The sequence below is a fragment of the Mytilus galloprovincialis genome, chromosome 13 (genome assembly GCF_965363235.1).
Source record: "Mytilus galloprovincialis chromosome 13, xbMytGall1.hap1.1, whole genome shotgun sequence".
NCBI lineage: Eukaryota > Metazoa > Mollusca > Bivalvia > Mytilida > Mytilidae > Mytilus > Mytilus galloprovincialis.
The window spans coordinates 994208-1021368 of NC_134850.1; the positions used below are offsets into that span (position 1 = coordinate 994208).

The window sequence follows — 27161 nt, forward strand, 5'->3', positions numbered from 1 at the left end:
GATGTGGTATGATTGCCAATGCGACAACTGTCTACAAGAAACCAAAATGACACAGACATTAACAAATATAGGTCACTGTACGGCCTTCAACAATGAGCAAAGCCCATACCACATAGTCAGCTATAAAAGGCCCCGATAAGACAATGTTAAAAAAATTATCCATGCATTATCCTAAACCTTATGTTCATGGTTCAGTGACTACTTGAAAACAAAGATTTTGCATTCTTAATTAATCTCTTATGAGTAACAGGGTAACTTTTGCAAAGTCCATAGAATCCGTAAAACAGTTTGATCTCGACCTTATTTCATGGATAAGTGAACAAGGTAAAGTGTTCATAGCCCAGTCCATATCTCATATACTATAACAATAGGTCTACTATATTTGAGTATGGAATGATTGTAAGGTGTACATGTCCAACTTGTAGATGTCATCTGACCTTGACCTCAATGTCCGGGTTCAGCGGTTAAAGAAAAGTTTTTGTGTTTTGGACCGTTTTTCTAATACTGTATGCAATAGGTCATGACAACTATATTTTGTGCATACAAAAATATTTAAGGATATAGATGTCATTCTGGCATGGTTTGTTTGACATTAATCTCATTGTCACGGTTCATCGTCCAATGTTAATTTTCGGTTTTCAACGGTTCTGTTTTCTAATACTTTAAACAAGAGATCAGCCACATTGGGTGTATGGAATAATGTATGGTGTATATGTCTGCCTGTTAATTATCATCTGACCATGACCCAATTGTTATTGATTATTGGTAAATCTTCAGGTTTCCTTGTTAAGGTGTTTCTTAGATACATGCACTATATGCAACACACCAACTATATTTAAAGCATGTTATAATTGTAAGGTGTACATGTCTGTCTGGCAGTGTTCACGAGTTTTTTTTTGTAATAATTTGATGTTAGCTAACTTTAGACTATGAACCAGGTAAACCAACATATGGAAAATAATTTGTTAAGAAGTCTTCCTACGATCTCAAGGACAAAGGGAATATAAATAATTAGGTTGCGAATGTCTTAATAGCATCATGAATTATGATTTTGCATTGCCATTTCCTTTCTTTCTTATTTTGTTAAGTAACATTCTGGCATTAGCATTATGTATCTGGATTTCTGTCATAAAATGAAAACAACTCAAATGTATAAAAATGCATTTATATTATTTATTTTTTTTCATTTATTTACAAAAGTTTTGTTCTGTACTGACAAACAAAAAAAAATACAAAATTACTATATAGTCAAGTCATATTTCATCATCTATGCATTATGCAATATATGCGACATGACTTTACTTGCTATTTTAACCTGTCATACATTTAAATCATAAATAGATAAATTCATAACTTTCTGAACATTATTGAAATATTTGACTCTGGAAATAAAGCAAACAACAATAAACCAATCATATTACAGCTTGATCTAAGGGAATTAAGTCCTTTAAAAGTAATAATGCTTGTGTAATAGCCAGTTTCATCAATGCCTGTTTAAAGTGTAAAAAAAAAGCAGTAAATTAATCTGTGTTAATCAGAAGCTTGAAATATATCTATGAAAACTGTAAATCTAAACATACCAAAAACTTTAAAGATCAAAGGTATACACCTTTTCCACGACTGCTAAATCAATAAGGATCTTCATTCCTTTATTTTTTATTTTATTGAAAAAATTTTCTCTGTTCCTTTTATAATAATATGCCCATTACTATCTACTCTTTATTAATCATTCAATGTTTTTTTTTATTCTTTTGTCCCCAATTAGTCTCTATTTCATAAACACTATCCAGCGGGCGGTGGCATCCAATCACTTATTTTCATAAGTAAAAAAGATTGGGTATAGGGAGGGACCGAAATATTCAACAAGTAAATAGGTCTCTACAATTCAACCCATTGTACATGTTTTATATATTTAGATAATAATTTCATTGTAAATGCTATTTGTAACAAAAAGTGTGCTACTTTCAATGTCCAACCTACAGTAAATAAACTATTTGTGAGCTATATTATACTTTGGTGACAGCCATGTAAACAAGCAATGTGATATACTTAATTTTGAGTTTGATGTGATATTTTTACAGTGCAACCTTCATCAAATTTTATTTTTATCACAAATGTTTTGTGCATCTGCCAAATGCTATTATATTGCAACCTTTGAACTTCATATAAAGTTTTTTGAAAGATGAAATAAAACAATTATGAAATGGTTTTCCATGAGAAAAAAAAGAATCTCAAAGAACATAAACACAAAACAATATCATAGAGCGGAACCTAATTTGAACATCTTCTGGATTACAAAAATCATGCTTTGTTCTCATCTTAAAATTGAAGCTATAAGCCTCAATGCAAGATAGCCCCAAACAAAAGTTTGTGTGGAAAACTTTGCTTGATGTTGGCATAGGAGCAGAGGGATGAGGATTTATAGACAATTAACAGAGTCATGAAGTATTAAATCATTAAAATGTAACGATTAGTAAATAGTGTATCAACAATCTCATTGTCAGTGGCAGATCTAGAAATTTTCATAAGTGGGGGCCCACTGGCTGCCTAAGAAAGGGCCCGCTCCCTTCACGCTTCAGTGATTCCCTATATAACCAACCAAAATTTGTTCTCAAAAGGGGGGGCCCCCTACATCCGCCTCTGATTGTAAAATAAACCAGTCGTTATTATTTCAGTATAAACTTATAGTATGTCGAAAATAGTATGTCGAAAAAATATGTAATCTCATTTAAAAAAAATATGAAATCAAATATCCATTAAACGGTTAAATTTTTATATTCTAAAATCACCCAACATTGATATCCACAAAAAAATCAAATGAATTCAGTCTTTGAATCAAATGATTACAAGAGTCTTACAAGGTATTAATTTGTAAGTTGATATAATTTTTTTCATACAGAGGCACTATCAGAGTTAGTACACAAATAATTTATAACTTTGTAACTGATCAAATACATATTTTTTGCAAAAATTACAAACAAAAAGTTTTATAACAAATAAATTCTTTCTCGTTTAAGAAAATTACCTGGCAGTGGAAAGATAATAGTTCTAATGTAACGTAACCCTAGCGGATGATGAAGTTGTGAAAGATGACGAGATATATTCTTTTTCATGTCAAAGTCATATCAAAACAATCATATTGCACCCATTCTCATCAATATATATATTAAGTACTCAAAATATTGTTTAAAAGTTTGTATCACAATCTTAAAGGTTAACAATGAACTAATGTTTTCAACATACTATTGGTCCATTAACCACCAATCACATTCAAGAATAAATTCAAATGAACCAATCAAAACGGTTATATAGCAGCATTTGATGGACCAGGTTGAGGCTCCTCTTGAATATCTGTAATAAAAAGATAATAAAACCTATAGTATATGAACATTAATGACAAAAAAGTATCAACAAATACTGAACTGTTTCGAGGGATGATGATTTTTAATCCTAGTTTTTTCAAAGATATGTTTAGGCTTATATCAAGGAATTGTATTGTAGCATACGATCTTACTATACAAATCATTGCTTATATATACCGGTATACCCTGATGATTGCTATTTGTTCAGCTACACGTGTAGTAAATTTGAGTAAAAAAACTGTTATAAAACAGACACACATCTATCTATGATACTAGATAAGAAATAAATATATAAAGGTCGACCTCTGATGAGGGTTTACCTGGAATTATTCCCGAAAAAACCAGATACATTGCATATTAAATTCTAAAGAATTAAGCAATAAAAAGTACATAGTGTCAGGTCAGAAATATTGATACCATACTATGAATAGGTAGGTTTATGGTCAATTTATAAAACTCTTCAAAACAAGGAAAATAATTTGTATTCAATAGTAATTTTTAAAATCCTATTCACGAGGCTTTCTGATGTGAATTTTGAAAATGCTGCACTAAAAGAAAGACATGAAATAATGGTTTACAACAACATATTTCCACAGTGTGTGCAAAACTGGTCCAAAACCTGAAATATTTGTAAAATTTGTGGGAAGTGGATGAAAATTTGGGAAAAAAGTGAAAGTGGAGGAAAACCACATGGTAAGGACTCTGTGCTGCAATACACGAGTTATTGTCACTGGTGGTATCTGTTTCTCTAATAATTTGTATCCCTCCTTTTTTAAAGATTTGCAGCAAGTTGTGTTCTTTATATCTGACATCATCAGGCATGGTTGTCTATTTTCATGACGTCAAAATAGGCAATTTCAGAAGAAATCAAGAAAATTTGACGTCCTAATCTATTTTGGACCAATCATTTGCAGAGAACAAATTTTTCACTTGTGAGGAGAAAAGTTTTTCTCACAACGACCAAGAAATGTGAAAATAGCACAAAAATTTGATAAACAAAATAAATATTTTAATAATCAGATTGAAGTTCAACATGTTAAATATAACAACAAGGTATTATTGTAAATTATCCACAAGAGTGAAAATATTGTGCACATTATTGCACAATGATTGCACATTATTGTTTAAAACATTGACAAATTTGTACACTGAGCAAAGTCAGCAATGAAAGGTTTGGATGTGGCAAAATATAGAAATCATAAAAAGAAAAAAACTGGAGAAAATTTCATTATCATCGTAAAATTTTTTGGCATGGTTGTATGCATGGGGGAAAGTGCAAAACAGTTAAAATGTAGGATTATAGGAAATAGTGGAAGTTCAGGATTTATATATACTATGGAAGTTGTAGTTAATCCTGAATATCTGTGGAGAAAGTAAATTAATTAATTAGTTAGAGTAAAATCTGATTCATCAATCTATACTGCATTTGTCTGAAGGATTCACAGGTAATAAATATTTCCAGAACAGTTGTAACCAGATGCTTCGCAGGGCGCAGCTTTATACGACTGCACAGTTTGAACCCTGAACAATTGGGGCAAGTATGTACACAACATTTAATCTTGATACAGCTCTGAATTTGGATTGTGATTAAATAGTTGACACAACATAGGTTTCTGGCACAGAATAAATGTGGTCTAAGAACTTAAACTTAAAACTTAAAAACTTAAAATTTTTAAATTGGACATTTACCTATTATGATCCAATATCCAAAATGTAAATACATGGTTAGATTCAGCATATCATTATAAAAAACCCAACAATTCAATTTTTGATAAAATCAAATAATGTTCAATTTTAGACCCTTTAGACCTGAATGTGGACCAATTTGATAACTGGGCCCAACTATTTAAAATCTAATTAGATGTGTAAATTCAGCATATTGAAGAACCCCATATATTCATTTTTTGTTGAAATCAAACAAAGTTTAATTTTGGACCCCGATTTGGACCAACTTGAAAACTGGGCCATTTATAAACCAGATGCTCCGCAGGGCGCAGCTTTATACGACCGCAGAGGTCGAACCCTGAACGCTTGGGGCAAGTATGGACACAACATTCAAGCTGGATTCAGCTCTGAATTTGGATTGTGATTAATCAGTTGACACAGCTTAGGTTTCTGACACAGAATGAATGTGGTCTACTGAACTTAAACATTTTTTTTTGCTTTTGAGCAATTCACTTTGCTGTTGAATATTAATCCTCTTAAAAAAGTTTGCATTAATAACTACTTATTTAAATACAACATAAAATATTAAAATATGAAATGTCATGGTTAAAATTAATTTTAATGAATAGTAACTTCTAAAAAAATAAATGGGGAATGTGTCCAAAGGGACACAGATGATGCCCCCGATAGCATACAACGTTAAAAAAGGACTTAAGAACTGTAGAAGTGAAGCTGCCAAAAATTGAACTTGAACTGAGTTTAGAGGTACTAAGAATTATATAAACATTTCATTACATTTAGTCGAGACAAACTTAAGTTAAGAGAACAAAACGATTTTTTTTCTTCAATTTTTCCACTTGTAAAGGGGTATAACCCTAGAATGGTAATCAAAATGCTTGTAATCCCTGAAAGGCAAAGATTGTTTTAATTTATCTGTTGGTAGTAAAAGTGAATATTGCATTGTATGTTGTATATAGTATTGATTAAAGGTGATTGAACTACTATTCTGAAAAAAGAAAAATAACTCCAATTTTCAAAGAATAATAATCATGGCTAAAAACAAACAAAAAAGCTTCATCAGCAACATTTTATTTTGGCAAATTTCCAAAATACATAATTTAAAAGCAGTTTAGGTGAGATAAACAAAAAAGCTTCATCAGCAACATTTTATATTGACAAATTTCCAATGAAGTTCATTAAACTAAAGTTATTGGCAAATTTTCATTGGAATTTATTAATATAAAGTTTTTAGCAAACTTCCAATATACATAATGTAAAAGCAGTTTAGGTGAGATATTAAAATGAGTTTTAATTACCAACCTTACACAGCTTTTAAATTATGTTTTGTACTTAAGTAATTGTCCATTAACCTGGAAACCCCTTTCCCCCCTGTTTTGCACTTTATTCCTTAACAATTTGAGCCATAACTCCCAGAGACAGTTCTTACCATCCCTTTGTGGTATTCCAATATCGAAAATCTAAATACATGGTTAGATTCAGCATATCAAAGAACCCAAAAAATTCAATTTTTGATAAAATCAAATACAGTTTTATTTTGGACCCTTAAGACCTCACTTTGGACCAATTTGATAACCAGGCCCAAATATCATAAATCTTAATACATGGTTTGATTCAGCATATCGAAGAACCGCTTATATTCAATTTTTGATGAAATCAAACAAAGTTTAATTTTGGAGCCCAATTTTTACCAACTTGAAAACTGGGCCCATAATAAAAAAAACTAAGCACATGTTTAGATTCAGCATATCAAAGAACCCCAAGATTTAATTTTTTGTAAAAATCAAACTAAGTTTAATTTTGGACCCTTTGAACCTAAATGTAGACCAATTTGAAAACGGGACCAAAAATTAAGAATATAAATACACGTTTAGATTCAGAATATCAAAGAACCCCCATAGTTCATTTTTTGATGAAATCAAACTTAGTTTAATTTTGGACCCTTTTGGCCCCTAATTCCTAAACTGTTGGAACTAAAACTCCCAAAATCAATCCCAACCTTCCTTTTGTGGTCATAAAACCTTGTGTTTAAATTTCATAGATTTCTATTTACTTATACTACAGTAATTGTGCGAAAAAAAAAATGCATATTTGGGCCCTTATTTAGGCCCTTATTCCTTAACTGTTGGTATAAAAACTCCTAAAATCAATCCCAACCTTCCTTTTGTGGTCATAAACCTTGTGTCAAAATTTCATAGGTTTCTATTTACTTATACTACGGTTATTGTGCGAAAACCAAGAAAACCAAGAAAAAATGCTAATTGGACCTTTTTTTGGCCTCTAATTCTTAAACTGTTGGGACCAAAACTTCCAAAATCAATCCCAACCTTCCTTTTGTTGTCAAAAACCTTGTGTATAAATTTCCCGATTTTACGATGATAATGTAATTAAATGTCTTTTGACGACGAAGAAGACGACGATGACGATGCCAACCCCATACTAAAATAAACGACCTCAAAAATGTTGTGGTCGTATAATAAGATTCAAGGATGTTCAGACGCTTCTCTTTTTGAAAATAACAATAAAAGTTAGAATGGAAAGGGGGAATGTGTTAAAGAGACAACAACCTGACCATAGAACTGACGATAGCAGAAGGTCACCAATAGGTCTTCAATGCAGCGAGACATCCCCGCACCTAGAAATGTCCTTCAGCTGCCCCCTAAACAAATATATATTATTATACTAGTTCAGCGATAATGAATGCCATATTATAATGCTTTGTTAAAGGCAGTTGAATCATGGGATGGAACCATACCCAGATGAGAAGGGAGATAACTGAAAACCAAATATAGGTATCACGGGAAGGGAACCTATCTAGATGAAAAGTGAAATAACTGAAAACCAAATCTAAGTATCATCGGAAGGGAACCTACCCAGATGAAAAAGGAGATAACTGAAAACCAAATTTAAGTATCATGGGAAGGGAACCTACACAGATGAAAAGGGAGATAACTGAAAATCAAATATAGGTATCATGGGAAGGGAACCTACCTAGATGAAAAGGGAGATAACTGAAAACCAAATCTAGGTATCATGGGAAGGGAACCTACCTAGCTGAAAAGGGAGATAATTGGAAACCAAATCAAGGTATCATGGGAAGGGTACCTACCCAGATGAAAAGGGAGATAACTGAAATCGAAATCTAGGTATCATGGGAAGGGAAACTACCTAGCTGAAAGGGAGATAACTGAAAACCAAATTTAGGCATCATGGGAAGAAGTCCCACTTAGATGGCAAGCAGTGTCCTCCTTGCTAGCAGGCTTGATTATAATTTAACGTTGTCAAAACCAATAGTCATTTTAATATAGTGATAAAGTTTTTAGTCTTTGAATTTGAGCGATGGAAATATTTAAAAAAAAACACACTTTTTTACCAAAAAATGTTATCTACATACATTTTGTACTCGTTTGGTTATAAACATGCCGGACCATATGAGTATTTGGACCATATAGGTATATTTTTCAATAATATGCATGAGAAAACTTTATAAAATAACAATGATTGCTACATGCAATTGTATTATTTACAATTCAAATAACATTAAATACTGATGCCAAAGTTAGTTTTCATCGCTAATTGTCATCTTGCATGGATGCGTAGGGTGATATTTACGTCCGAACGGTACCATAGCTTTGCTTGGGTCCTTGGTCATTCCGATGTGTTTACGGTGAAAAAGCTCTAGATCTCCAATATCGTAACATGACTGAAGTACATCATACATGTATCACCAGACACTTTAAAACATAAACTAGTGTCCTTGCCAGTGACGTCATTCGTTTTATTTTTACAAAACACGTATAAGTATAAAAAATTATGAATATTGCACTGCTAATGCTAACTATATTAAGTTTCAAAAGTAAGCAATTAATTAGACTCTTTATCCTGTCGACCTTTACGTCAGGTTATAGTAAAACTGTTGACTTCTTGTGTAACAATTCATTAATATATTTTTGGAAGCTATCTTCCTAGGTCGACATTCTGCCATTCACTTGTAATAACATATCGGTAATGAAAAAAATGTGTTTACTATAGTTTTGACTAGTGATGGAATTTACTGTATGAAACTCCTTATTTTATTTTGTTAATCTTGTTATTACTAATTTTTAATAAAGAAATGACCTTTGGTAATGTCTTTTTAATAACGTGACAACTAGAAGGGTTATATAAAGAAGTAAGCATAAATGTACCTGTTAATTACCCCGATCATACGCGTACGGTCCGACCATACGCGTATGGTCGGACCATATGAGTATATACCCATATGGTCATGACCATACTCGTATGGTCCAAATACTCATATGCTCCGGAACATATATAAAGCTCTAATTAACTACATAGAGCTTTCGCTTTTTTAATTATTGAATGGGTGAGACCAATCGGTACGAGTACGACGAAGAGAACATCAGATTAATGGTACATATACATGTATTATAGCATTCTTGATCATAATAGTCTTGTCAAGCAAAAGATCTTTTAAAAAAATCGCCATTAAATTATTTCTACGACGATTGTTTGCTTTGCAGGTTTAATGTCTACATCAAAACAAACTTCCACATACAGGTAAGTTATTATTTTTTAAATAGTTTAGAATTAGTGAATCGATTGTAATTTAGTTTTCAGTCATCAATGCTAATAAACATATGCACGGTGGGTATGGTTGTCCTGCGAGAGAACGTTCTGTGCTGATGATTTGGTCCTGTCAGGTGCTGTTGGGTCCTGATTCTGTGCTGGTGGGTGTGTTTACATGTATCATAACGGCAATAAAACGACTGTTTTGTTGCTTAATTTTTCTCTGATGCGTCATAAGTACCATGCAAAGTATATTACAACAATATTATATTGCAAAAGTCGTGCAAGTTCGTTAAACGGAATTGTCCTGACGCTGTGCTGGTGATAAGAAAAACGGTCCTGGTTCTGTGCCTTTATATTTTAGTTAAAAGTGGGCATATATCCAAGATCATTGACTAATTAACTGTTGTCTGCTTTCTTGAAATTGACATTGTTGTGAATCTGTTTACTGTTATTATGAGAGAAAAAATACCCCTATTTTTTTTTTTTTTTTTAAATTAACTGTAATCTTATTTATTGGCCTGTTAATGGAACCCTTCTTGTCCCCTTTTAAGATAAGAAAATATGTTTACGATTTTCGGGATTACGATCATTTTGCAAGATCACCAAAATACGTTGTAATTTATACAATACTTATATAAAGTATATGATGTGGTTTGTTTGTTGTCAATGGACAAATTTCCATAAGAAACCAAAGGAAGTATGTGTTAACAACCATACGTCATCGTACGACCTTCAACAATAACCCATAAAATAAAAATGTAAAAGGTTTTGCATAAAAATGGAGAGCAAAAATATAGAACAAAGGACTTTCTGAGCGTTTGAATCATATGTCTTTATCAGCTTAAAACACATTTTTTTGTGAACAATTTAGTGCTGACTATAAGAATGATAATAGTATAGGCCGTACGGTGACCTATAGTCGTTAATGTCTGTGTCATTTTGGTCTTTTGTGGATAGTTGTCTCATTGGCAATCATACCACATCTTCTTTTTTATATATTGTTTGTTTGGGTTTTTTTTTTTTTGGGGGGGGGGGGATGGAGGATAAGTTAAAGCGAGGTAACAGTGAAAGTTTTAAGCTTGGAATAGTTTCCCGTAAGATTTAAAAGTTGTATTTTAAAAGAAAAATGTATCTTATAGCTATTTATAATCACTTGCTGTATCTGTAAGATTTTTTCAACATAATTTTTTGTCTGAACGGTTATCAGGTATTTTTTTCGATAGTTCGATAGAACACTAAAAAAAATCACTATTTTATGAAAGGGCAGACTAAAATATGTCAATTTCAAAAATTAAAATATCTCGTAGCTTCATACTACCAATTGAGTATAAAACAAGTACTAGTATATAAGTTTAAAAAAGAAATTCTTAGATTAAACACCTACATTTAAAACTTGAAAAGGGCATAACAGTTTAAAACAATACAAATATACACAGACAAAAACGCCTAATTTCAACTGGTTATCATTCCGAATCGCTATAAGATCATATATAAGCTCACCTGTGTCGAGGGATCGTGTGAGGTTCATGTATTCACTAGGCGTACGCAATTACAAAAAGATCTTTTCTGAAATTACTTGACCAAATGTTACCAAATGATTTTTCAATAGTGAATCTAGGAAAAACAATATTCATCAACAAACATGACCACTGTCTGTTAAAATGAATTCGAGTTTTTAGTTACAGCCGATTCCATTGAGTATGTAGGCAAAGGTAATATTTTTGGTTAGCTTGCTTGTTAGCTAAACCGTGAAGTCATTGTTAGGTAAGGTATACTACCCTCCTTTCGAAGTAGCCCGGTCCTACAGACAGAAAGATGTGTCATTTGTCGGACTAGTCTACTCTAAAAGTAGGGTAGTTTACATAACCTAACAATGATTTTTCTGTTCAGCAAGCAAGATAACCAAAGATATTCCCTTTGTCTACACACTCATTGAAATCGGCTTTAATATTGCAAAAGTTCAAGCAATTAGGGCAAAACTTACCGAGTAAAAAAAAATCAAAAGGCCAATGTCTATTTACCTTGCACATTTCAGAAAATTCAGATCAGATAACGAAACTGGGTCCAGCAACATTTATAAGCAATTTAAGATTTTGACCCTCACAGTTTCCATTCACCACAAATATTCTCGTTACAACTTATCATTTTAAATACAAAAATACCAGTTGCGGCCTTTTATTTATCTATTAATATATGTATACAGATAAAGTTATGAAAGGCAGCAGGGTCACCAGGGTGAGGAGTCCAAGCCATCTGAAATAAATGCTAAGCATAGATCTAGAAAGCGACAGATAATCATGACATTAAAAAAACTCTCTTCTTTTCGACTTATTTCGAACAAATTGACACATACAATGAATTGTATATGAAGTATTGTGGGATTTTTAACTTGTGTTCAATTCATTGGTTACACCTTTTACTAGGATAACAATCCTGTCAAGTATGAGCTGGGTAAAATATTCCAGAAAAGAAGATGGAAATGTGAAAGTTTCCGTGCGTCAGATGCAACAGCATACGAACAGCTAACATGCCTCGTCAGGGTGGAAGCTAAAAAGTCCACGAAAATTTGATTTAAAACCTTTATTCGTTCCAACAAAGTTATTGCGATTTTGTTGAGGATTTAACCATCTACGACAACAAGAATTTTTTTTTAGAATTTACAGCTCTTCTATAAATATATGCAAAGCAAACCATTGATCAAATTGCTTGCTATGATTGGTTGGATGTTTGTAAACGACAGGTAAGTAGTCTGTTTACTATATACTAGAATTTGTTTGGACAATAAACATTAACTTCAATTCCTGTCAGTTTGTATTTGTCCAATCAAATCCAATTATGTATTGAAACTCCGCCTACCTATTGTTTGAAAACATCCAAGCAAACATAGCAAGCAAGTCAATCAAAGTTATTTTTGCATGCTTTTATAGAAGTCTTTCGCCAAAAAATACTATCAATTTCTTTTTGTCCTATGTAAACTTCCGTACCATTTCCTTCCATTCATGATCATTAAATTGAACTGTAAAATATTTCTTGGTACCTTCTTAATTCCTTTATAAGTCTTATGTAAACATAATTATGACAACAACTGTTGTGAGCACAAGATTCAATGCACACTTTTAAAGTTCTGCTTTATCAAACATTAAAATGTGAACTTAAGTTTTGAGACTTTTTTAATCGACACGATTGGGATTTTTTGTATATGAGAACATGGCTTATCTATTAGTTGAAAATGCGGCTTTGAACTAGCTTTCAGTACCTGCGAGCATTCGTTGTTCAATAATGTGTGTCTTTGTGTAATTATTTTATGTGATAAATTGTTGTGTTGGTACACCACTCGGTAACAATGAAGGAGGAAATGAGGAGGGTAGGTTGGGTGGAAGTGGGGAGGGGTATGCGGAGCGCTAACAAACATGTCTATGCGGCATGGGCTTTGATCATTGTTGAAGCATCAATATAAGGGGCATTTAATATCTTAATAAAACTATTCTTATTTTAGATACTATATATTGGACGAAAGATGTTGCCCTTTTATGTAATTATGTAATACAAGTTACGATCATTTGAAAACACTTATTAAACAGCCAAATGGATGCACAAGAGATAAAATAGGAGTCATAGATTCTATTGACAACAATTATCTGCCCAATTTTGTTGTTGTAACATTTGTTTCAAATATGACCAACTTCTTATCCAAAATCACCAGCACCGTATCAGGACCCACCAGCACAGTATCAGGACATGAATAAATTGAGAAAAAGCTAAATTTTAATAAATTGCAATGTTTTTTTCACAAAATAGTTTTGTCGTGTGGATTGCGGTATAAAAAGCGGACTCTATGAGCATTTTTGTTTTATTTTTTTAGTCTAGATTTTCTGAAAATGAGCATTTTTGTGTTACGCTTACTGAAACAGTTTAAAGGGTCAACTTTTAAATGGTTTACATATGAACCCATAAGAAACAAAATTGAAAAATCTCAACTGTTTTCTTTCATTTTTTATGAGTGAAAATGTCAAAAATCATCATTTTCGTCTTTGTTTACATTTTTTCATTGATCACCAGCACCCGTCAGGACCAAATCACCAGCACAGAACGTTCTCTCGCAGGACAACCATACCCACCGTGATATGACCATTTAGTCTAGCAACACAGCTGTTTGGTCAATGAAAAGGGGCAAGTTTATAATCAAACCGTAGAAAAATAAGCCAGTTCTGACTTATTTGCACCCTGTTGTAACTTCATACCCAGATAGCCTTAAATGTCTGGATGTCATCTGTTGAAACTTCATATACAGATAGCCTTAAATGTCTGGATGTCATCTGTTGTAACTTCATATACAGATAGCCTTAAATGTTTGGATGTCATCTGTTGAATAAATCTAATGTTAAATGACCATCTTCATGCAATTATTGTAATTTACACTTTTTTTTCTATTCTTAAATAAAACCGTTTCCCAATACAGGAAAAAATCCTATTAATATTGCTCCTTTATTATATAATTCACTATCAAAACAATTATAAAGCTTAAAAATGGAAAATTACTAAATACTAAACTTGTTCAAAGGGTATCTACACGTCTTAATCTTCAAAATCGGTTATCTAAAAATACTACCATCGCTAACATTTTTAACAATAAAAATCGTGGGTACCCTTCTATCGATAAGTGTCATGCCAAAAAATGACTTACATGTCCCCGTCTTTCCACCAACAATACGGTAAGGTCCACGTTTAATGGTCGCACATTTTCTTTAAATTTTGAAACTGATATAACTTGAAAAACAAACAGTATTATTTATTTACTCACATGAAACAAACCGGGGTGTGGTATTCAGTACGTAGGAGAAACTGGACGATATTTATCTAAACGCACTCAAGAACATCTGTATCGTTTTAAAAGACCCAATAAATTCAAAAGTATCATTTACCAACACCTTAAGAAGCACAACCATCCTTTTAAATATTTAGCAGTTCAACCTTTAGAAGTAGTAAATAAGCAGCCTGGTGAATCGCCTTGTACGATCACGGAAAATAATTGAATTGAATTGGATTAAAAAAATACAGACAGTTTACCCTCTCGGTCTAAATGATAATATCATGGGAATTGGTAATATATCTAGAACCAATTCCGTTAACATTTTAGATATAGTTTCGTTTACATAAGACGCATCAGTGACGCTGAGATCAAAAAGGTTATAAAGCCAAAGATGCACCAGAGAAATTTTAAAATTGTCATCAAAAATATAAATGACATGTTCTAACAGCTCATCGTCTATCTTTGTTCCTAAGAAAACTCTCTTTTAACGCTTTCGAAATCGTCAAAATCATCAATAGATGGCGGGTCTATCACAAATTAAACAAAAATTCATATTGACACGAAGATCGGTGCTGTAAGAAAACTCTAAAGTGTCCGATATCAAAAATAAGTATGTATAAGTCTTATCAAGACGATTTGAGCAAGCTACATCCAACCAAAAAGATTGCCATCGTGTCACGCCTACACGTACCAATAAGTGCATCATCATTCAAACTACATGTTCTGAAAGCTAGCAAACAAAGACATGGCGTCATAACAAACACATACGGCAGGAGGTTTACCAAAGTAGGAGTACGGATGACAAAAGTGGTCTTTATACGTCATACTTTCTTCAGGATTTTATAAATTGTTCTTGTGAAGGAAACATTTATGCATTAGGGAACTTGTGCATGTACTGAAATCATTATAAGCCTCTGTTACACTGAATTATGTCAGTTACAGCGAAGTATCAGGAATTGTTCCAGTAAAGCCAAAGCTTGACAGACTCAGTTTTTAAATATGAATTTCGACTGTCTTATATTGTTAAAAATCACAAAATTGAGTTATTTGTAATAAATTAGATTTATTTCGCTTCTTTTAAAGAAATATATTATTCATAGAATCTCCCCCAGAATGCGAAAAAAAAACTATATATAGGTTTAGCCGAACTAAAAACCGCAAATTCATATTAGTTAGTAAATATCTATATATATCTAAGTTTTGAATACTGTAAGAAATTAATGCTTGCATTTTTTAACTGCACGAATGTGAGTGAAAAAAATTGAGTCGTAATAAAAAGTTTCACAAAAAAGGAGTAGGTCCGGTAAGGACCGATTTTGGCCTCAAATTTCACGTTCATCTGACGAAAGATTTTGACCACTTTTTAAACACTTAAGTGTCTATTTTATTTAATTCAATTAGTTTATGTGAAAGATTTTAACTGATTTTGTCATTAAAAACGATCCGTTTCAAGCTCAAATATGAAAAATCTACCAAATACGCCAAAAAATGCCACTTTTCAGATGGTTTTTGTCAGAAATGAAAGTGGCCGCATCCGTGTTCATCCTCAACCTTTATATATGTTATGTATTATCATAAAATACAACTTACATTTTAATATTAAGGATGAACACGAATGCGGCCACTTTCGTTTTACACGAAAACCGTCTAAAATTTAACTAAAATGCTAGAATTGTGAAGATTTCAGTGATTTAGCATGACTTAATGGTGCTTGTACCCGATATATATATATGTGCATTGTATTGTCAAACACAGCCCATATTTATGTAACAGAAGCATTCTACTGTTCAATTAATAAATACAAGTTTACATTTTAACAATTTTGTAAAACTGCTATATTTTGGGGCCAAAAAGGGGTCTTACCGGACCTACTCCTTTTACGACTAAAGCTTGTCGTAAGTCATGAAAAGTTCAGTTTACTTACGATTAATCTTGTCTTAAGTTTTTTTTGTGAAACCGACTTCTGTATCTGAAGTTTGGTAATCATTAGCTTTGATGCTATATATGTCGCGGGCAGGATTCCATTATGATTGGATCCATATCACAGTGACCTGATTTTAGTTTATGGCCATCCCCTATTATATGATGTATATGCATACTTAGTTTGGAAAACCCAGGTTCAACGGTTCAAAAAATATGGACCGGACACAAACCAGACAAGCACGAATCAAACAATGTTTGAAAACTTGACGGCTCAAATGTCAATGTCAATGTTAAAATGAACTGATTTACTTTATGAAGAACCACGTGCAATCCCATAATACATCTCCGAACTAAGTGTGTTTAACATCAGTTCTATAGTTCAAAGAAATGCATTTTATATTTGAAATCATTGGTTTTTGGATAAACTGTATATCTGTATACATGTATTAGTTACCTGATTTAATTCGACACGGGCCGCATATAAATGGGGAATGACGGACGGACAGACTTAAAACGTGATTGTAACTTTGCTTGTGGTTCTATTAAACATGTAAGATAGTGATTTCCGATCTTGACACGGTTTGTAGACTGTTAACAAACAGGAGACTATTGTCACTGTTGTTGTGACAAAGACGTCTACTTTTTACTCTCTTTATTGCGTTTTTTTTTCTCCCTTTTACTCGTCTTACTTACAAATATTTCATCATATTTTTTTGTTTTGCATGGTACACCATCAATTATAGTAAATATTAACACATTTAAAGTCAAATATTTGTTATTATACGTCGTTTTTGTAAAAAGTACCGTTTTACCTATAGCAGGGTGAAAACATCAAAATGCTGCAATTATCGCCAAACCATGTACGATATGCAACTAAGAATCAGAGAGACGTTATCATAGCATCTTGTAAAGTAAAATTTGAATTTACTTTATTACCAGCTGCTTCAAATAAGACAATAATACCACAAAAGTGTTATTCTTTCAATTTTTTATAAATGACCTTTGATCCCAATTTAAAAAAATTGCACCATATTTCACTTTTACGACCGAGAAAAATGGAATCTACACATGTTTTCCTTTTGATTGATATATAATATAGCTGTGTGTTAGATAGGTGCATTAATAATATTTTTTTAGGTCTGAATGTCACTCGCCTATAAGGGTAGATATATATCATGAAGCAAATACTACAACGACATTTGACTATAATACTCTGTCAATTTGCTATATCACTAAGATAAATTCATATATATGTACTATGAAGACACTTTGATACACCATAGGGATACCTGTTCATACTATTCCTTCATTTCACTTTGTTATGAGGGTATTATTTCATACTATGAAGACATCTTGATATAACATGGAGCTACCTTTTTATACTGATTTGTCATTTAACTAAACTATTATGTGATATTGCTACATTTTGTATGTCATAAAGATACATTTTATACTATGAAGACATCTTAGTATAACACTAAGCAACTTTCATACTATTTTGTCACCTCAGTATATTATAACAATAAATTTGTTTACTATACAATCATCTCGATATAACATGGAGCAATTTTGTCATATTATTATGTCATATAACTATCGTATAAAGACATATTTTAATATCAGGCTAACAATTCTTATGTCACGAGGTGTAATATATATATATACCAGTAGACTATTGGATTACACAATAACGTCATTTCATCATACCATAAGACCATGTCACCATACCATAAGTCCATTTCACCATACCATAAGACAAATCTATTAATAGCGGCGAAAATTCCCCGCTAAATTTATCAGCAACATCGATTGTAATTAAAAAAAAAAAGACCGCAAATGAAATCGTTTTGCGGACATTAGGAAATCGGTTTCAATATGAATAAATTTATCGACCAAATATTGCATTTGCAATCAGCGAAGCAGAGTTGAAAAACCTTGATGTCGACCGGAAAGGCGACACATACAGGTTGGTACCCCCTGAAGCGCCAACCGTTATTGTAAATGGTTGGCAGATATTATATAAATATCTATTTTAAAGTCGAAGGAATCAAACTGTTTTGAAGTCCAAACTTTGAATAATCAAGAATAAGATTTGTTGGAATTAAATAAATGCAGCTTTATTAAAAGCTAATATCATAAATAATAATTATGAATCAATTACAATATATCTAAATAGAATTGCAGTGTGTGCTACAATAGTGAAAATACATGAATAGTAAAATCTAGGTCACTTACTAAAAACAGCTGATCTGTCTGCGATCTAATTTAAAACTCACTATACTTTTCTCCAAACGTTTAAAAGATCAAGTTAATCAATACACCTAAAAATAGTACGTGTGTACACAAAAGGAAAGTAACCAAAATGGCCATAAAGTTGACAAGTTCGATTTGGGATAATTCTAACATTATAAAAGGATAATTATGGATTAAATAGGATGCATACATAACTTCTGAATAAGGTAATTATGTTGTAACTATAGAAAATCATTCCGCATAACAAGCAAGTGTACAAAAAGTGAAAACATGTATGACCTAGTTTCGCGGAAAAAATACGCCGGGAAATACGAATGTATGAAGGTTACTATTAAAAGAATAATGCAAATAATCCTGACACAACACCCCCTAAATATAAACAATAAAAACTAAATAACATACAAGACAATAACAAAAAGATGGGTTATATTCTTTTCGCCAAATTTTGATTATCATGAAAGCAAATTGTTTTTTCAGATGGTTTACTTAAAGTACGTGTTTGCAAATAAGGTTGACAGGTACGGTGCAAAATGTGTAACACGTGTCCCATACCAACTTTATCCGTACCTAATATAATTTAGTCGTATTCTTAAATATCATTATTGACTAAATGCTGAAAGATAGTCCGGATCGGCAGATGTTTGAAATGACATTATTGTTTAAATCATAATGATCTGTAAAATGAAGTTAACCACTCAATTATTTTTCTATCTTAATTTACGAACTTGAACTTGAACAGCGTTTTACATATGCACCTTCTGGTTAAAGGGGGAGGGGTGCTTTTTTAATCTTATTATATATACCTATTCACATGTCAATTATCAGAAAAAATTGACGTCTTCAAGATGACAACATGCTGAAAGCATTTATGTTTACATTTATTTATTTTATGATTATTGCATTAAACCTTAACAATTTCACACGTCCCTCTCCCAAAACAAAGGTCCTTCTGGATCACTTCAGATTTTTCTGAAAATTGAGCTCAACCAAGGTTTCCATGAGAGTGAACATCAATTTGAATTAAAAAAAAAAGCTCGGACTAGAAATGGAGACAATTCTTGAAAAAAGGTCCCCAGTTTCAGATTTCAGAAATAGGCAGGGCCATAATACCGAACAAGAAGATATCTAGGAAAGCCTTAGCAGTATTTCTGCGGCCAAGTTTGGTTTAAATTAGTCCAGTGATTTCAGAAATCTTTAAAACAAATGTTGACAGACAGACGGAAACTTATGGCTTAAGCTCAAGTTAATCATTAAGAGCAATAACTTGGCGGCTATGTGTAGGAAACTTGCGTCCTGGAATAATGAAATGTCGTCTTTGCAGACTGTTAGTTTTTTGCACTAAAAACGTATAAAATCAAACTCAGGACGCATGTCTTGTATGAAACATGCTCATATTCAAACTACCATAACTTACTCCTGTTTCGATATAGTTGTAATATTTGTTACTGGACTTTAAACAATTTCTCATCACTTTCATCATTTTTTTCATTATCAATCCTATCTTAAACTTGAAAAATACAACGGGATAAAGTACATATATTTCGCATCGATGTTATTATTTATTTGATTAATTTTCATTTTGTTTCGTTTATTTCGGTTTCTTTCATTCGTTTCTATTTCGTTTCGCACTTTATAGGCATCCAATACTAGTAATAGCGTACCTGTCTGGTATTGGTACGAGTATTTCCGTTCGGTTTGGGTACATAAATCAAAGATGAACACTTCTTTTTTGAAAAATCTTCAAATAATAATGTATCAAAACATAAATGCTTTCAGCATGTTGTCATCTTAAAAGAAGGGACTTGATATATACTAGGTTATAGGACGTGCGACTGGAATATGTCACATTTCTCCCAAAAAATATATGCGAATAGGTACGAGATTATATCAGAAATATATGATATGATACAAAAAAGTTCCTATTACTTGTTAAATAATAAGCCCGGTAATTTTTTTTCCACAGCCGAAAGTCTGGGTATGCATGGCTGTGTTTCTATCCACTAATTTCCTCTCTCCGACACTTTGGTAGTAATTGTTTTAAACAACACAGAAGAAATCAAACAAAAATGGAAGAAGTTTACACTTTTACATACGAATGTTTTACATTTTAAAAATCTTAATTATACGAAAGGGTGGCTCAAAAGAACCCCAACGGCACCCCCTATCAATTGAATATTATAGTGCAAACCCCTCCCCTTTGAACCGAAGATGCGTATGTAAAACGCTAGATAATTTCGTAAAATGTAGATAGAAAAGTAAATATTTCTCGACTTTTAGCATTGATTTGTTAAATTCATTTTACAGATCATTGTGATTTTAACTTAATGTGATTTCAATCATCTGACGATCTGAACTATCTTTCAGCATTTGGTTACTAATTATACTCAAGAATGCGGCTATATTATAATTGGTTCGGGGAAAATTGGTACGGTATACGGGTTATTCATTTTTCACCGTCCCTGTCAGCATAATTTGCAAACATTTGCTTTATTAAACTATATAAAAACAATTTGCTTTCATGATTACCAAAATTTGGCGAAAAGAATATAAGCCATCCTTTTGCTTTTGTCTTGTATATTATTTAAGTTTTGTTTGTTTATATTTAGGTGGTACCTAAAACGATTTTTCTCACAGTCTTTTTTTTATTACAATCGATATAACTGATGTATTTAGCGGGGAATTTTCGCCGCTATTTATAGATTTGTCTTATGGTATGGTATAATGGTCTTATGATATGATGAAATGGCCTGATAGTGTAATCAAATAGTCTACTGGTATACAGATGACATCTCGTGATATAAGAATTGTTAGCTTGATATTAAATTATGTCTTTATAAGATAGTTATTTGACATAAAAGTATGACAAAATTGTTACTTGTTATATCGAGATGATTGTATAGTATACAAATTTATCGTTAAAATATACTGAGGTGACAATAGAGCACAAAATAGTATGAAATCTCTACCCTTAATGATATAGTAAGTTATTGTTATCATAAGGCAGCTGTGGCGATCCATACAAATGAGTAATATCACAATAGTACTATTATAAAAAAATGTTCTTACCTACATTGTCAATGGCAAAATCAGATGTGCCTACTATTTTTTTTGAGTTTGAAGAAATTTGAAATTACCAAAAATCCCAATGAAATATAACTGATAACTGGCATGTGCAGGTGAATGGTTAGGCTCTACTCGAGCACCGATCGTTTTAGTCAAAATGTTCAAACAAAATGTTCATTAATAATTAAAAAAATAATGGCAGAAGTGCATACTTTTTTCGTGATTACTCTGAGGCGTATTTTTTTTTACAAAAATATTAAAGAAAAGAAAACGTGCCGGTTTGTTGTATTTTGAATTTCAGATATAATCCGTTCTTTTTATTCAGAAAACGAAAACAAATTTCACTTAAGAAATTAAAAATCAAGTAAAATAAGTAATCAAAAGTACCAGGATTACAATTTAATACGCCAGACGCGCGTTTCGTTTACATAAGACGCATCAGTGACGCTGAGATCAAAAAGGTTATAAAGCCAAAGATGCACCAGAGAAATTTTAAAATTGTCATCAAAAATATAAAGTAATATGAAAACAACACATTAGCTAAATGGTCAGTAAATTTAATTAAAACAGTAGAAGTTTAAAACTAGAATAAAATTATGCTGATAAGTATGATCCCCTTAGTGTCTCATACTTTTTGACCCTATTTTAAGCAATTGTAAAGTACATTATATTGACATTATTTCATAATGTATTTTTCCTGGAATATTTTATTCATTAACAAACACAAAGAAATTTTGAGATGTCAATGTCGCACGAACTACCATAGGCACTTAAAAAATGTTTCAATGTAATTGATATCTAAAGTACTCGTCCATTCAATATCGAAACAATACAATCGAAAATAAAACCCATTGCAAGTTATTTCGTACCCTGACCATTTCGTACTTCTGCCATTTCGTACCCAAATCTGCCATTTTGTACCCAACATTTACCATTTCGTACCCATGATGATATCCATTTCGCCAATAAGCCAAATGCATTTACCATTTCGTACCTCGTGGACTTAGTATTTCGTATCATATTTTTTTTGTACAGTTTTCATGATTTTAATGTTGTTGTCTTTTTAAAGATAACATATGAAATAAAATTATGCATCTAGACGTAACAATGTTATAAAGACCGATGATTGGATTGATGAAGCAGCACTTGGAAACTAAATTAATTACAATGCTTCATAGATAAGACATTTACAAATGTAGCGCAGAAGATCTCATGTTTTTATCTCATGTTTTTATATGTGCTCGTTCCCCATTTTGGCCTTACAGGATTGTTTTTATTAGTGGTTTCTGTTTATATTGTTTTGTATATGCATACCAACAGTGCAATAAAATGTTTATTAAGTCTGTTTCTTTTTTTTTCTTTTTTTTAATTATTCACGATTATGTAATTGTTAATTATGCGTATGTGCAATATACGTCTTTTAAACAGTTTTCACAAAGACACGTAACACATAAAAATGAAATGCCATACATAATAATCTTCCATGAGGTTCAGAAAACATACATAGTCATCTTCCATGAGGTACAAAATGGTATTACATATAAATCTTCCATGAGGAACGAAATGGTATTAAATATAAACCGTACATGAAGTACGAAATGGCATACATATTAATCCTCCATGGGGTACAAAATGGCATACATATTTATCTCCCATGAGCTACGAAATGGTATTATATTTTTAATATTCCATGAGGTACGAAATGGTCAGGGTACGAAATGGTTTTTGCCAGGGAACGAAATTGGGGGTACGAAATGACTTTAATTCATAATTGATAAGTGATTGTTTTTTTATACAATATTACTGCGAACTAACAAATTTCGACATGAACTAAAGCAATTTGTTGGACTATAACAAGATTTAACAATTGATGACAACACGATCAAATCGAAAGAAAATAACTCGAGTTCGGCACAAAAATGAATAATTCACTTCCGCATCAAGATATTCGTAAATGGTAACACACGACAAATACATATCTAATATGATGGGATGAGAAGATACAAATATGTAAAAAAAATAATTCAAATATCCAAACGAACATCGAAAAAGTGCAATTGCACAAAAATATCATACAATTTGATTTTTGGCGGGAAAGCTAATACATGTTCGGCAGGTGAAAATTGTTTTTCACATCATCAGAAGTTCGGCATGTGTCATTATTGCACAACACAACATCGAACAGTAAAAGGTAGGAACAATTTGATTGGTTCATATAAATTTTTACAGTAATATGTTACAGGAAACAATTAAAGTATTATTAACGAACATCAATCATATAATGTTACCAGTGCATCGTGTACTGAAATCAATGAAGTTATTGTTATAAAATATGCAACCTTGACTGGTTACACCTAGAACCTTATGAATTATTTTTATGAGTCAGTATTTGAAAGTGTTTAAATATCTATCGGTCAGCTGTTTAAAATAGAGTATGCAAAATTAAGTGTCTTACTCTTTTATATTAATTATACGATGAAAATGTCAAAGAATTCACTGTTCATTTCGGTTTACATATTTCCATTAGGTAAGAGCTGTTTTATACATGTGATAAGCATGTAAGAAATGAAGATTTGTAACTGAACTGTGGTTGAAAATATTACCGCAATGACAGCTGACCACTTTTTTTTTTTTTTTTAATAAAACTGAATCTGTACATTTATACTGAATTTCAATATTTTTTGGCAAAAGATTTTAGGTAAAACACATTTTGAACTGTGGAAATAGTAACTAACGACGAAAATTAAAAAAATAAAGAACTTGATACTCATTATCGTTAACCTGGTGTTTTTTCATTGTGCTATTATCTAATCGAACATGTTTTGAAGGCCACATGTTGACCTATAATGGTTATCTTTTATAAATTTCTTCTTTGGATGGAGAGTTGTATCATTGGCACTCACACCGCATCTTCCGATATCTATATACATCATTCCATATAAATCCATGATTTGAATTAATAGAAGGTCCAACTTTTTGATCATAAAGATAACAAATAGGGTTATTTGAGGGTTGAGATCTCACAAACATGTTTAACCCCGCCGCATTTTTGCGCCTGTCCCAAGTCAGGAGCCTCTGGCCTTTGTTAGTCTTGTATTATTTTAATTTTAGTTTCTTGTGTACAATTTGGAAATTAGTATGGCGTTCATTATCACTGGACTAGTATATATTTGTTTAGGGGCCAGCTGAAGGACGCCTCCGGGTGCGGGAATTTCTCGCTACATTGAAGACCTGTTGGTGACCCTCTGTTGTTGTTTTTTATTTGGTCGGGTTGTTGTCTCTTTGACACATTCCCCATTTCCATTCTCAATTTTATTAGGGTGTATATAAAATAATTAAGCATTCGAATTTCGTCTAGTGAAGCACGCTAATTAATGTTTATATAATATATACTTTCCACAGATGTGAAAAACAGGGGATAACTAAATGTTCACACACTTTGTTAATGATACACTAGTATAACATTTTTAAGATTAAAGCTTATCATATCACAAATGTTATTATGTTACATCATCATTCAAGCAGTTGTTAGTGACGTCTGTGGTGTAACTCAAACCTTTTTATTATTTGGACGTTTTATGGAATTTAATGATATTTCATTTAGTTAATTGGTAATCATAATGGTAGTCAGATTTTCCATTTCAATTAATGATATATAGCAATGAATCTTACCTATGTGTGACACATTTGTACTAATTTAAAAGATAATCAAACTAGCTATTCAGGACTATTATTAACACATATCAAAACCGAAACTACATTGCGTAATCAGATATTTAAAAAAACAAATAATAGATCGAAGCGTAATATCAAATTATCTGTTTTTGTTTGTGTTTTTTGTTTACACTGTGGCGTGACATGAATGCAAACGTATTGACAGAAAGCAAATATTACTGGATGTAGACTATATAAGTGCATAACGCATCACAACAGAACATAATAATGCATTAGTTTTAGCATGATTCTTTTTATTAGTTGTTAGAGGCTTTGAACAAGCTGTCACTAAACTGCGAGTACTCTCATATATGTACCTAGTGTTTTGTGTTGTTGTGGGGATGTACAAGTACCCGTCCACGTCCGCTTGTATTTTTATTCATCTGATGAGTTTAGCCTTTAACTGATTTTTATAGTTCGTTCTAATGTTGTACTGTTATACCACTGTCCCAGGTTAAGCCACATTCTGTATGTATGTACCTGTTCCCAAGTCAGGAGCCTGTAATTTAGTGGTTGTCGTTTGTTTAAATGTTAGATATTTTTTCGTTCATTTTTTTATACCTAAATTATGTCGTTAGTTTTCTAGTTTGAAATGTTTTACATTGTCATTGCGGGGCCTATTATAGCTGACTATGCGGTATGGGCTTTGCTCATTGTTGAAAGCCGTAACCTATAGTGGTTAATTTCTGTGTCATTTTGGTCTCTTGTGGATAGTTGTCTCATTGACAATCATACCACATCTTCTTTTTTATAATTACAAATAGTTTTGCTAGATATTTTCCTGGAGTTACAATTGAATGTCTACTTGGAACGTAAAAAGTTTTGTGTTGGTAGTTGCGTGAAACAGTTTTCTTTACTATTAGAGCATTTGGATTGATCAGTCCTCTGATTGGTCGGCTAGTAAACTTTAGACTTCCTAGCTTCGTGATTTAGTTTTTTAACTCGTAATGTGCATACCATTCAAAATTAGTATACAAGCATCATTCAATCTCTCTATTCAATAGTTGTTTTTAACATATTTAAAATACAAAAAGCTAATGTTTTCTATCTTCAAAACGGTACGTATTTATCGTCCTAGAATATACAAATTACGTCTTCATCATTGTTCATTGCATGCGTTGACAGTAATATTCGTAAAACATTCGCGTGTTTGTAACTTATTGTGTTCTTTGCTGAGAAACTATCATATCTTTTTCGAGTTTTTTTTCTAATTTTGATCGAAACGGTGACTGCTCATTCATGAAATTGACGAGTCACATGCAAAAGAGGGACGACTGATACAAAGATTGCAAAGGTTTCCAAAAATACTATTTGTCTAAACAAAAACACCATTAGAAAGCGAATAACAACAGTTATTTGCCCTTTTTTACTATTTTTTATTCGAGCGTCACTAATGAGTCGTTTGTAAACGAAATAAGCGCCTTGTGCAAATACAAACTTGTAATCCTGATAATTATGATGAGTTTATTTAAACAGTAAATTCGAGTCCCAAATAGAAGACAAATTCAGCTAGGTGACCATATTGTATCAAACGCTTGACTAAATAATCCAAATATTTTTTTTTCCATTTTATCAATGTTTAGATTAAACAAAACAACCAATGAGAATTAATAAAGAAAATGTTCGAAATACCCCCATAGTCCAAGCGTTGTTCTATATTATGATGTTGTTAATAGACATTATATCTGACAAGTCGCAAACAAGGGTTGGGATCCCGATAACATGTCTAACCCCACCACATTATGTATGTTTGTTACTGTCCCAAGTCAGGAGTCTGTAAT

General features: G+C 32.0%; 2 protein-coding genes across 2 annotated transcripts in view; both read right to left on the minus strand.

Annotated features, from left to right (window-relative positions):
- The window catches only part of LOC143056235 (glycine amidinotransferase, mitochondrial-like), a 149271-nt gene that overhangs the window by 19781 nt on the left and 102329 nt on the right, over nucleotides 1-27161 (minus strand). The gene's annotated exons all lie outside the window — the stretch shown is intronic.
- Nucleotides 3129-27161, minus strand: part of LOC143056233 (solute carrier family 35 member F6-like) — a 514661-nt gene continuing 490628 nt past the window's right edge. Inside the window, exon 8 of the mRNA XM_076229317.1 lies at nucleotides 3129-3351. Within this exon, the coding sequence (XP_076085432.1) occupies nucleotides 3305-3351 (47 nt within the window). The 3' untranslated portion in view covers nucleotides 3129-3304. The remainder of the gene's footprint in view (nucleotides 3352-27161) is intronic.